Source organism: Notechis scutatus, chromosome 4 (genome assembly GCF_049901735.1).
Source record: "Notechis scutatus isolate UNSWTSFEM ecotype Mainland chromosome 4, rNotScu1.2, whole genome shotgun sequence".
In the NCBI taxonomy this organism is placed as follows: Eukaryota; Metazoa; Chordata; class Lepidosauria; order Squamata; family Elapidae; genus Notechis; species Notechis scutatus.
Window position 1 is genome coordinate 132,500,707 of NC_142012.1, and position 14,667 is coordinate 132,515,373.

At 36.2% G+C, this 14,667-nt stretch overlaps 1 protein-coding gene across 2 annotated transcripts in view; it reads left to right on the top strand.

The window, feature by feature from the left end:
- The window catches only part of LOC113432857 (transcription cofactor HES-6-like), a 28,665-nt gene that overhangs the window by 675 nt on the left and 13,323 nt on the right, over positions 1 to 14,667 (top strand). For both annotated transcript variants that reach the window (XM_087964987.1, XM_087964986.1), the window contains exon 2: positions 7,542 to 7,707. In XM_087964987.1, coding sequence (XP_087821113.1) covers positions 7,642 to 7,707 — 66 coding nt within the window. In that variant the 5' untranslated portion in view covers positions 7,542 to 7,641. The remainder of the gene's footprint in view (positions 1 to 7,541; positions 7,708 to 14,667) is intronic.

Consider the following 14,667-nt stretch of genomic DNA (forward strand, 5'->3'; position numbering starts at 1 on the left):
TCTACAATGGCAACTTCAAATATCAACAAATAAATGCTCTGTCTTACATATTGGCAAAAAAAATCAGAAAATAAAGTACAAGCTGAATAGTCAAGACCATGGTGATGATCCAAACTCTGTCAAGGACTTTGGAGTACTCATCTCTAATGATCTAAGTGCTAGAGCCCACTGTAACTACATAGCCAAAAAGGCATTAAGAGTTGTTAACCTAATCCTACGTAGCTTTCTCTCTGGTAATATCACACTACTAACTAGAGCATACAAAACATTTGCTAGACCAATACTTGAATACAGCTCATCAGTCTGAACCCACATTACATATCTGATATTAACACAGTTGAGAAAGTCCAGAAATATTTCACAAGAAGAGTTCTGCACTCCTACTTGTTGCAGAGTTCTCTCCTCCTCTACTTGTTTTCTAGACGTAGAAAACCTAGAACTACGCCGCCTTCAGTCCAATCTAAGTATAGTATATAAAATTATACATTGCAATGTCCTACCTGTCAATGAATACTTCAGCTTCAACCATAACAATACAAGAGCACGCAATAGATACAAACTCAAGTTAAACCGCACCAAACTCGATTGCAAGAAATACGACTTCAGCAACAAAGTGGTCAATGTCTGGAATACTCTACCTGACTCTGTGGTTTCTTCCCCAAACCCCAAAAACTTTAACCTTAGACTGTACTATTGACCTCACCCCTTTCCTAAGAGGTCTGTGTGTGCATAAGCACACCAACGTGCCTACCGTCCCTATCCTATTGTTCCTTTTTTATTTTTCTTATATGTATCCATTTCATGTATTCATAACTATGTTTATACTCATACCTGTTATCTTATAATCGCTTGACAAAATAAATAAATAATACTGAGCCATTCACATAACATGCTCAGCAAACGGTGTTTGGCTAGTTTGCATTGTTGTGTAGTTCAAATCAATATTTAATAAATATTTGGGGAAATGGGTCACTGGGACTTCAGGAGGAGAAAAGTTAAACTTTAATTGCAGCTTAGCCCACTATCATTGCTTTTTTCTTTTTTTTTGGCTGATTGACATAGCAGCATAAGGTGGGGTTTCAAAGGTGCACTTTTGAAGTTTTCTTTGCTTCTCAAGAACTAGGTGAGGTTATTTCTTTTTCACCCTGGTGGCAAGACTGCAGAAAAAGTGCCTTGAGCTACATGTAGCTTACAAACTCAACAGGAAGATACAGGCTACTGAGGATATTTAACTAAAGACTAGTGCCAGTTACCTTACTGGCTCCTTCTTTGATGATCCAAATATAGGATTGCACTTTGTCTCAATCTCATAGCTATAATTTTTGTGGATACCTTTGTTAGGAGGAAGACAACTGGAGCATTCATTCTGTGACTTCAAAATACAGTAAAACATGATTTTGTCTAAGGAAAGCTTTTCTAAGCAGGCTTATTTTAGCCTCTTGAGACCAAAGCTGTGGTTTCTAATCTAACGTTTCCTTCACTGTGTTGGTGAGAGACTAACAAATTTTCAAGCCAATATATTAAGGCAGTGTATCCCTCATTTAAAATAATACTAAGTTGTAATTATGTTAAAACTTTCAAGTTTCAACAGATGGTTGTACCTGGAACTGAATGGAAAAAGGTATGTACTGTGCTGTCTTTGCCAAATTCATTCTCTCTAGATGTGACTGGGTTTTAACATAGAGAATTGTAATCATAGCTAGCCTGTCTAGAAATTATTAAGTTGAAGAAGGGCATACTAGATTCAAAAATAATTTGTGGGTATCATATGAATATTCAGTGATAATGTTCAAACATAACCCCTAGATATTGATCTTGAAATTATAAGATCAAAAAGTTCAATCAGACTAATGCTATATTTTATTTCTTCCGCAATTTAGTTATGGCCCAGCATTTAGATTTTCTGCAGAAACTTGGAAACTTTCTAGATATATTTCTTTTAATGAATCACCAATGCTTTGTTTTGGAAGATAAACCATTACAACAATTATACTGAATCAGTCTAAGGTTGTGTATAGTCCAATATATTCTACTCCCAAGTAGCCTATCAAATGTTTATGAAAACCACCCACATTAACCAAGTGTTCCACTACTAAAGTAACAACCCAACCTTCCACAAGAGGAACTATGTAGGAACATTATTCAGACAGGCACAAAGGCACTGCAGCAACCTGGAATGCCAGAAAAAGGAAACAGATCACTAGGACAACATTTTCCAACAAAATGAATGTTCATGCCACTTTATCAAAAAGTCCCTGACCCACTCAACCATACATCAAAAACATGTCAGAAACAACAGACTATTACAACCCCATGGCACCACTGTAGTATACAAATCATCTAAAGCAGTGATCCCCAACCTTTCTTATGCCGCGGCCCGGTATCCCCAACCTTTTTTATGGCGCGGCCCGGTACCGGCATTAGCTGGGCGCCGCCATCTTTTTGATGAAAAAGTGCTTCCGGTGACCTCACCGGAAGCACTTTTTCATCAAAAAGATGGCGACACAGCTTCGGTGAGCTTTTCCGGGTAGAAATGGCTTTCTACCCGGAAAAGCTCACCGAGCTAGCGCCGCCATCTTTTTTGATGAAAAAGTGCTTCCGGTGAGCTTTCTACCCGGAAAAGCTCACCAGAAGCACTTTTTCATCAAAAAAAGATGGCGGCGCCCAGCAAACCAGCGGCCTGGTAGGACTTGTTCCACGGACCGGTACCGGTTCGTGGACCGGTGGTTGGGGACCCCTGATCTAAAGCTCCCCCCGCCCCCCAAAAAATTTTTAAGTAAAAACAAAAGCCCAAGAAGAAAAAAGGCTGTAAACAACCACTGTAGGACAGACAGGCAAAAGACTAGCAAAGCGCATTCATGTACACCAGTTGGAACATACAGTGAAAACTCCTGATTTCACAACATGTAGACGGACTTAGTTTCAATTGAGAATCTTCACATTGGAAGCTGGATCTTTAAGCTTCCATTAAAATTAAGCTACTATTCACCATGCTCCAAGCATTAAAAGGATATAGTTTGAAAATATTTAAATTGTAGTTCCAAGTTATCCTTGCAGAGGAATATATGTAAAGATGTCAGAAGAGAGTCTTCCAGTGTATATTGTCTCATTATAAAAGTCTAAAGTGGAATAACAAACCATGAGCTTTGCTGCATCTCACTTCTGATTGCATAGGCATGGTATCTAGTAATAACACATAAAGATACTATGACATACAGTACTAATGCTGCCCTTGGTTACTAAGGTTTAAGTTCTTGCTCAATTGCTGGAGCCCATGGATGAATACTGGTAACTCACTATTTTGTTCCAATCTATTTTTCTAGACTGTTGCTACAGAAATAGCATGAAATAATTCCACTCCTTAATGAGTGCTGCATTGTGTTCCTACAAGAAAGGCAGGATACTAGAAATGCAATCTTTCAAAATGCAGTCCCATCTCAAGCATAATTTTTCCTTTGCAGGGGTCCTAAGTTGCATTCTAACCATAACCACATAGTAGATAATCTTTTTCTCTCTCAGTCATTTCTGACTCTTTGTGATCTGATTGAAAACAGTTCACTAGGTTTGTCTATCACCCAGATTTAGGACCTCCTGTTTATTGTAAACAAGTGGGATGTCATGTTGGTGGCTTTACCAAAAATAGTGACTTGGCTTTGCCACAGAAGTAGTAGATCTACACATGGATTTTTAGTAAACAGCTATAGCAAAGTTATAATAAATCTATACATAGTATCATGGAATAATTGTAACATCTCAGAGTATTGTCTCCTAAGAAATGATGTGTTGTGTTCATTAAAGATATGTGCCATTCATCTATTTAACTTTATATACATCTGTAGTTTAATGATTTGCCACAGTCCTCAGATTCATTTTTCCTCATGTTGTTGATGGACAAGTTTATTTCAGTAATGCTTGGCAACCAGCTGAAGTCTTAGAGTGCTACTATTGTATTCACCACTCCAAGAAAATAGGAAAATGAGAAATCCCACCTCAAACTATATGGAAAAGAAAGATGCAAAAAGCAGACCAATGGGGATAATGGAATGCAAATGTATGCGAATTCCTCTGAGGTTTCAAAGGAAAAAGAAAAAGGGAGGGAGCTTTTGTGGTTAGTCTAAAGGAAGACAAAACGTGAAGGAGGAGAAGGCGTATAAAAGAAGGAATGAAGAGATGCAGAGCAGCGAAAGAGAAGAGTCCAAGTATGAAGCTGAATTATATTACTGGACAGTTGCCTTTTGTTTTTGTTTTTTTTAAAAAATCTCTAAAACTTTTGATTTCAGCTTATAAACATGTGCATGTAATATTTTAACGAAGAAAAAAATAGCGACAAAAGTGGCAACAAAAGATTCATTGAGAGGAAAGCCACAACACAAAACTGCATTGTGAAGCTTATCAAAAGTCAAGGCACACACTTGCTATTTTGCCACTTCTTTTGCTTCTGTGGGGCTAACGAGAATCCAGGGCTTTCTCACATCTCACATGCTGTTCTGTTGTTTTAAACCAGTTGTGTTTGTACCACTGGCACAAGCTGCATCATTTCTCCCAGAGAAGCTTGTGCACACAAGATATAATCCACCCACACCCAGCAACAGTTAGCAATTCAAGGGAATCATTTCCTTTTAGAGTCTCCAATGGCTCTTTCAATGAACAGACTCTATGCTAGAATTGGAAACAATGGAGCCATGAGGCAGAAGGAAGTCATTGTTGATAGGATTGGTTCTAAACCTGAAAAAGCAATGCATTCAATATATGAAGAAGGTCACGGCATCTTAAACACAAGTTCACAATAATAGAGTTGACAGGGAATTCAGAGATCATTTAATCTGACCCTATTCAAACAGAAAAGCTACTGCTAAGCATTTTTAATCTCTGTGGTAAAATACGTAAAAGAAGTCTCTTCATTTTATACTAATCCACTAGTGCTTAGCTACTGTTTGTTCCCTAAGTCACAATTAGGTCTCTCTACGTAGTACACTGATTCACAAATCATAGGTACCAAATCATAAATAGTGTACTCATGCAACATATTAAATCAAAATGGCATTTTGTTGGTTTTCACGTAGAGTTTTGACTCCCGTGTATTGCCAGCCAGAGAATCCATAATCCTCTAAGGCAAGCTAATTATCTTCCCTGCTGAAGAAATTGTTTTTCTTACTCCTGAGACACCTGTTCGCCTGAGTTTTTTAGTCCAGCAGTATCACCCTGGGAGGAAGGGGAGGACTACATTTTGAAACTAAAACCCAAGAGGAAGGAACGAATATGATTGATTATAAAAGCTCTTGAATTTTTTCTCTTTCTTTAAAAGGTGTTAAAATATATAAAAAGAGCCAGGGATCTCAATATTTCATACTTGTATTCCATTCTTTAAGCTAGTACCCTCCCCCCAATAAAAATAGTATAGTTCAAGAAGAGTAAGGAATCCAATGCATTTTTAAGAGGTTTATTTTTTTGTTCGGGTTGTAAGTACAGGACAATATTTATTAATAAAGGAAATGATGTACTATATCCTGATGTACTAATTGAAACTGCATTATACAGAGAAGCAATATGACTTCTGAGAAATTTAAGACATTTCCTTTATTAATAAATGTCCCATAGTTACAATCCTAACAAGAAAATAAACTTCTTTAAAAACTTCTTAATAATTAGGTTGCATTATTGATGCCATTTAAAAAATGTTTCTTGTGAATTCAAGGATAGAGAGTTCAAAGTATATTATGTTCTTTGCACTGCTATATTCAATCAACTGACTACTGAAGGGCGTTTGCTAAGTGAGAGATGTCATTCAGCTTTAGAAATCAGGATGTGGTGTTGGCACACACATTTATTGGCCCACATTCAAGCCAAGAAGTTTAAGGAAGTTGTGTCATGAGCACAGAAAAGGTATATTTATCTCAGGCAGGGTAGAATGTACATAGTGACTTACTCAGCTAATAGACAGTTCCTACTTTGTTATCAAAACCAGTTTTCCAGGAACTTGTGAAATCTAGTGGAAAGTATGCGCCCTTGGAAATACCAGTTGTGTAAAATCAAAAATATCTATGGCAATTCTTGAAACAGACACTTTCTGCTTACTAGGAACAAGAGCAGTATTTCTGGAGAAGGCAAACTGGGAAACAGTTCATGCATCATATAGAGCAGCAATCGCCAACCAGTCGGCCATGGCCCACTGGTGGGGCTTGAGAAAATTTTGGTGGGCCACAGAGAAATCTCACTCCCAGAGCACGCTCCCAAAGCAATTAATCCAGGCTGTGCAGAAACACAAGGCTGCGCTGCCCACATGGCCCGCAGAAACGTTCCTGCCCACTCACTCCTTACCCAGCAAATTTGCCTGCTAAAATTGCTATTTTTCCTTTTTCCAACCATCATCTGTTCTGCTGTGCTGGGAGATTTAGATTATCTAGGAAGCAATAAATGGTTGGATTTCTTGCTTTCTAGCTAGTCTTTAGATCTTCAGCTCTGCTTCCCTTAGGACTGAAGATTTGCTTGCAAGCAAATTCAGTGCAGACTCACGGCAAGCAAATTTAAGAGACTGAGCTAGCTGATGGCAGATAGATAGATCACTGAATGATTCTGTGAGCAACTCAATCTGCTTGCCTGCTTTGCCTGATTTGGGGTAAAAATTGCTTTTTTAATTAAAAAAATTCAGTATTTACATACATGGTATGTTTGTGAGTTACTTTTGTGAGTTAGCTTGTTAGCAAATTTTATGTGTTTGCTTGCAAGCAAATTTTATGTGGCAGACTGAGCTAGCCAATGGCAGATAGATTTCTGAATGAATCTGTGATTCTGTGAGCAACTCAATCTGCCTGCCTGCTTTGCCTGATTTTGGGTAAAAGTTGCTCTTTTTTATCAAAAAATTCAATATTTATATAAATATTTATAATATTTACATACAAGCCATGCCCAGCCAGTCACATGACCACCAAGCCACACCCACAAATTAGGCCACGCCCACAGAACCAGTTAGTGGTCCCTGGGATCTAAAATTAGGAGTTTGGTGGTCCCTGAGGTCCAAAAGGTTGGCGACCCCCTGATTTCAAGCACATTCTAATCCTTCCCAGACCCAATAGTGGGAATAAAACTATAAGACTGCACAGATTGGAGATGGACATGTGTTAGAGCCTCTAGTTTGCATGCAGAAGTTCCTCGACAAATACATATGAAAGATTTCAACCCTTCAGGTAAGGCTGGGTGACCAAGAATCTCAGATCTTCATAACTACAACATTTATACTGGGCTGTTGTATTTTAAATGTATAGGGAGGGAGGTTTTATGATCGTAAATATAATACTAGTAAGCATTAGGTCAAAGCCATTCCCACAGTTCTAAGCACCAATCCTATTCTTTGGAATAAGTTATAATTAGTGTGGTTCATTTTAAGTAAATGGTTTTCAGAAACGTAGGTAAATGGAGATCTGGGAAGGCTGTGACTCTTAAGTATGTTTCTTTAACTTTAAAATCAGTGGTAGGAACCACTTGTTTTAAATTCCCATTTAAGAATTCAACTCTTGAGTCTGGTTGATTGTCTTTCATTCCAGTGATCTTCACAAGATTATTCTGAGGTTAATATAAGGGGAAATCCATATGCACTGGTATTACTATATGGAAAGCAAGTTTGAAAAGAGATATAAAAAATAAATGAATTGGAATATAGTTTGGCCTTCTTGGACATGGGATGACTGCAGACTGAGACCAGACAAAAAGGTAAGAGACCAAAAGGTAATTTCTTTCCTTATTATCATTTTAAAAGTATTCTTTAAAATGTAATATTTTATTTTCTGTTTGGATCTGTACCTCTGAACAAAATTAACCATGATGTTTTAAATTAAACATAACCATGGCTTTTGTAGATCTACTTCTTCCCACATCCTCTCTAATTAAAGGGGAGTAGAGTGAGAAAAATCAACAATAAAAACAAAAGAAAAGGTTTTGGAAAAATACATGCTGATTTTTCATTCGAAATAAATATTCTGTAACTTTTTTTAACAATAAACTAAAAAGTTGTCGCCTCCTACAGATGGATAAATGAAAAGTATTTGCTAATCCCTCACAAATTACATTTATTATTAGATAATTATAAATATCACTGCTAGTCTGTAGCATAAGGATTTGAGGGGAAAAAGTAATGGTAGTATAACTGACATATCTGAAATTAGGTAGTATCTACTGTCATTTCATTCTTCTCTTGTACTACATCTCATTAACAATTTCTAGTTGCTTAGAACGATTTGGAGAAGTCGCAGGATTTAAAATTAATAGGGGTAAAACGAAATTAATGTCTAAAAATTTAACAGGAGACCAGAATAAAGAACTAGAGACAATAATGGGAATACAGGTGACAAAAAAAATTAAATACTTAGGAATTTGGCTTACTCCACAAAGCAAATCATTAAAAGAAAACAACTATGACAAACTTCTCCAACAATCCAAGAAAGATTTAGATTCCTGGAGTACATTACAACTTTCCTTATTGGGCAGGATTGCTCTGATTAAGATGAATATTCTGCCAAAATTTCTATATCTATTCCAGACAATTCCAATCAAATTAAATAATTTTTTTTTATGGAATTAAACAAGATAACACTGAAATTTATTTGGCAGGGAAAAAAGCTAGGATTAATGTAAAAGCCCTACAAGATTTGAAAAGCAGAGGAGGGTTAGGCCTGCCAAACTGGGATGTATATTACAAGGCAGCCACCCTACTATGGATAAAGGAATGGGTGAATTTAACTAACAAAAGAACACTAATATTAGAAGGCCACGATATGCAGAAAGGATGGCATGCCTTTCTGTGGGAAACTGGGAAACCCAGGCAATCATATTTCCATAGGCATCTTATCAGGGACTCTCTATTAACCAATTGGAAAAAAGTACGTAAAAAACTTTATCTAAAAATACCGATTTGGCTATCTCCAATGGAAGCGATAGTACACCCTAATAATTTGGATATAACTAAAATGATTAAGTACGAAAATTTATTAGACCCACAAGGAAAACTGAAAACCCGACAAGAATTACAAGAGCGAGGATTTAAAATTGATCAGTGGGTGTACCTTCAAATTCATAGTAGATATAAACAAGATATTAAGGAATTTGGAATCTACAATAAATTACAGACTTTAGACAAAATTCTATTAGGACCGAGCAAAAAAATATATCTAAATTTTACAAACATTTATTAGAAACTGAATTAGAACAAGAAATTGTCAAAGGAAATATGATTGCGTGGAGCAGAAACGTGGGACGGAGCATTACTCTAGCAGAATGGGAAAGGATCTGGAACAGGAACATTAAGATCACGAAATCAGCAGCTTATAAAGAAAACGCATATAAAATGTTTTATAGATGGCACCTGCCCCCTTCGAGATTGGCGAAGATGCACCCCAACACGAGCCCCAATTGTTGGAAATGTCAAAGCATAGAAGGTACCTTCTTCCATTTGTGGTGGTCGTGCAAGGAAACCCAGAAGTACTGGCAAAAAATTAGGCGCTGGCTAGAGGAAATAACCAAGGAACAAATAGAGTACAAACCAGAGTCCTTCCTTCTAGGAATTTTCGATAAACAAATACCCAAAAAATCGAAGTATATTGTAATTCATATCTTAACCGCAGCCAGACTGGCATTTGCCCAGTGCTGGAAATTATCTTCCATTCCCACTGAACATATGGTTATTCAGAAAATTTTACAATGCGCCGAAATGGACAAACTAACCCAAGCACTAAAAAATAAAGAATCCTCATCCTATTACAACAATTGGAATCCTTTGTATAATTGGCTAAACCAAAGATAGATCACCTCTAGGAAAATTATGGCCGAGGGCCTTCGAAGCAGAGATAAAGAAAAGCACCGCCGATGATACTTTTGAAGAAGAAAGGATTTTACAGACAGTCACAAAATATGGTTTTATTTTAACTGTTTTCCCTACTCTATCCTTCCCCTCCCTTACTCTTCCCTTTCCCCTCTCTTAGGCTTTCCTCTCTCTCCCTCTTGGTCTATGCCAAGGCCTATTTGTCTTTTTGTTGTACATAATTTGTAGTTGTGTTGTTCTTTTAAAGGTAAAACTAATAAAGTATTTTTCCAAAAACAATTTCTAGTTGCTGGCATTTACTCATACCCAAGGTCATATGCAACTTATTCAGTCATCTTTCTTAAAGCTGCTAGCCTAGATGAATATCTAACAAGGATATTAATGGGATGGAATTCTGGTGTTGAATATATTTTGGCTAATATAAGTCAGGATATCAATATATTGAATAATTACAATTCCAGCTTTCCTCACCATTACACAACTTGAGGCTAATGAGAATTGTAATATCTTGAAGGCTATGACTAATTCTGGGTGACATTTCTCTCTATACCATATATGCTTGCAGGGTATTGCTAGATTTTGGTTAAATATTTTCGTAATATAGTAGTGGATGCTGCTCTCATTTCCTCTTACATCCTCTTTCCTGGCATTACAGTGTCTACCATTCCAAGAAAACATTGGTCATTAATGTAAATATACTTCTGCCAAATTCTTCATCTAAGAATACTCCAGAATCTTTCTTGCATTGTTTTCAATTACTTGCCCTCAAGGTCCTAACATTGCAACTATGCTCCTCCTAATATAGATGTGGATGGGGTATCTTGTTATGTAATTTGTAACACAGTTGTCACTGAGTAGTATTAGCAACTACATGTTTCTTATGTGGCACGCAAATGATTCACAGACTTATGTCCTATGAAATATGTAGTCTTGGTACAGGGGAAAAATGAAGGCTATGCTGTAATGTTATCATAATCTGAAATAGCTTTCCATAAACTTTTGTCATCTAGATTCATTGGGTGAGATCTTCCATTATCCCTACTTATCATGTTCTTGTCATGTTCTTGTTCTTAAGAACTAAAAGTGAGTCATAATCAATCTATAGAACATCATAGCATTAATACCACCCTTATGTTTGCTTGTTTAATAACTAAAGATAAACAGAATAAAAGCACATACAAAGAATTGTTAAGGACAAAGAGCTTTCTTGCCTTTAATAACTATACAGAACAAGAGGATCCAGTTATTCCTGCAGACCAAGCCAGCATAGGAAAAAATAGAGTGGTAGGGCTTAGATTTCTTCTTTTTTTTTCCAGGTGGGGGGGGGACATTTTTTTGGACTTGAGATTTTTAAGGGACAGAAAGGTTGCAAATGTTTAAGGCATTCAATTCACTCCTTAAAATTCCTGAAACCATTCCTAAAGTGTATATCTATTCCATGCACTTTTGGATTACAACCCTTGATAGGTAAACAGAGCTTGTTGCAGGTTTCAATAGATGTTATACATTTTTATAAGTTCAGACCAGATTTCATGGCTCACAAATTTTGGGCTCTAAACCTGTAGAGTGGTGGATTTCCCCCACAAATAAATGCTTAATCTCCTATCTAGTTTGGTGTCAGGAGGAACAGTTTAGATAAATACAATTGGACATACGTTGAATTCTAGTAGAAAGGGCTTAGACTACAAAATGGAGAAGATTCATCTATTTTCTATAGGTATTCCATAGAGAATGTTAGTCATTAAAGTAGAATGCTTGCTTCAAAGAATGTACAAAACATCTTACTGATAAATGTTGGAGTTAAGCTACCTATACTTCATATCTTTTGCTGCCATAAAAGAATAGTTCATTGAAGATCTTCAATCAAACAACAACAAAGAGCATTTGGGATTCAGAAACTGTTGTGCTGGCAGAAGTCTGATAATTATCCCAAGCTATGTGGTCAAGTATGTGCTTAGACCTTTAGGGTCCTGGGTGAAATTTCCATTCAGAGCCTCTTATATTCATTATGCTAATGAAAACAGTGTTTTCTAAATGAAATGATCAAATGGAAGAGGTCAACTGGTTAGCTGTACTCCCAAATCTTTTATTAACTATATATATATATATATATATATATATATATATATATATATATATATATATATATATATATATATATATATATATATATATATATATACACACACACACACACACACATATACATATACATATATGTATTTGTTTTCTTAAGTTTTCGCGGGTATCTATATGTATGGTATTCAGCTTTGTTCGGGGATTTTCCCACGTCATTATAGTTGTGCTTTAAAGTTGTAACGACGTTTTGGCAGAATCTCATCTGCCATCATCAGGCTTGTATATTGTGTTCATCTGCGAGTCAGGCTTTCACAGCCGTAGCGAAACGTCACTACAACTTTAAAAGCACAACTATAATGACGTGGGAAAATACCCGAACAAAGCTGAATACCATACATGTATGTATGTATGTATGTATGTATGTATGTATATGTATATATATATGTGTGTGTGTGTGTGTGTGTGTGTGTGTGTTTGTGTATCTCGTTAATAAAAGGTCAGTAGCCATAATAATAGTTCATTAAAATAATCCAATTCAATTTAGATTATTTTAATGAACGATTATTATGGCTACTGACATAGATTATTGTATACTGTATCCTTATAAAAGGATTAACAGAATCTGGATTAAAAACTCATTTTTTTAAAGTTGAAAATGAATAATACATTCTATGTAATATACTAAATCCAATAATCCTTAGGTCACTAAATGTTGTACTCCTATGACAATGGTATATAGTGTACAACATCCAACTGAACAAAACTTTGCTGATGCACTTGTCATGTGAGTTTTTCTCTATCTGAAGCCATCAAAATTTTTGTATTGTGAAGCTATCAGAACTTTGGAGGTATCTTTCTACAGATGGCCATACGGAATGACATGGCCATTGTCAATGTATGTTGGGAACATACCCTCCCTGAATATGCAGAGTTTTCATTATATGATGTACTCTTATATCTTCCTCAAGGATTGCTGAAGGGAGAATATTAAAACAGGTTAAAATGGTACTGATGATTGACGGTTGTGCAACCAGCTTCTATCTGTAGTACTTCATTTACAGAAATCCTATCTTGTCTTGCTGCCTATCATATCCCTTGCTTAGTCAAGGCCCATTTTCAATAGTATCTGGGGAGAAAACATAGACTTGTAAGCAGTATCTGTGGTACCTCTTCCTTCCAGAAAAGAGTTTGGTAATGCTAGAGCTAAGCCTTATGGAAGAAAGTTCAGCTTCAGCAAGAAATTACATTATTTAACTAAGCACTAGTTTTGATCTTAGTAAGACTACCTGCAAGTGATATAAAACATTTCACTTGGATGACTTTCATTAAGAAGTTGGGCCATGGGCCAAGGGAAGATGTCTTCCTCCCTACTTCTAATGTCATTTTATAAATAAATTAAGGGATATGGCCACAAATTGCTGGCTGGTCACTGAAATATACCACATTGCTCTTGTATAGAATTACTCTGATGACTGGAACTACTATAGAACTGCTCAAAAGAAGAGTTGTAAATTCACGATCAGGTAATTAGCATATGATCTTATCAAATTCGTTCTTTGTCATTAGGGGAGGCTTCCAGTGGAGGTAGTCCTTGACTTACAACCACAATTGAGCCCAAAATTTCTGTTGCTAAGTGAAACATTTGTTAAGTGAATTTTGCCCTATTTTATGACCTTTCTTGTCACAGCTGTTAAGTGAATTACTGCAGTTAAATTAGTAACACATTTGTTAAGTGAATCTGGCTTCTCCATTGACTTGTCAAAAGGTGATCACATGACCCCAGGACTCTGCAACTCTCAAAAATATGAGTCAGTTTGACAAGCATCCAAAATTTGACCACATGACCATGGGGATGCTGCAACACAACAGTTGTAAGTGTGAAAACTGGTCATAAGTGACTTTTTTCAATGCCATTGAAACTTTGAATGGTTACTAAATGAACTGTTGCAGGTTGAGGACTACCTGCATGTTACTGGGATCATTTCATAAGTCTGCTTTTGGATTTTAATATCCTAAGAACTTAGGCTGGGGCAAAACTCATTTCACAAATGTTTCACTTAACAGAAGTTTTGGGCTCCATTATGGTTGTAAGTCAAGAACTGCCTATGCTGTATATCATTAAGTATATTCAGCACATGGGTCACATATTATGCTTTGTTAACTAATTCACATACCAGAATTTATATAACTGCAAACAAATTCAAGGGAAATCTTGAGATAATTTTAAAGGCTCTGTCGCTCTACACCTACCCACAAAAGATTAAAATGGAGGGGTGGGTGGGTATAAAATCTGGATTCAAAGCATCTCCAACTCAACCCCACCCACTTCAGTGATTTTTCAATATAGTATCAGATTCCACTAATATTGGAAGGAGCCAGCCCCAAGAGGAAGGAGCAAGAATATGATGTTAGTATTCATCCTCTAAGTCATAGTCCAACTTCAGAACATGATATCTATAGTATATGAAATCCATATCCTATTCCTACGGACCATAGGATTATTATACAAGAACTGTGCCTTATTACTTTGTTCTTTTTATTTCTTTTAAAATATTTAAGATTACCAGTAAATTTATTAGGAATTTCACAGTAGAGTGAAATGAGTTTATTAACTTTTTAAAAGAAAATATAGTATGTGCAAAGAACAAAGAACATAGCCTATTGTAAAGATGTGTAAATGCCATTACTAGTAACCATCTGCAAACCCAACTATAAGGCGGGAAGTAATGACTTATTAGCAAAATCCTTTGATACAAGCAGAACATCGGGGGTTTAAT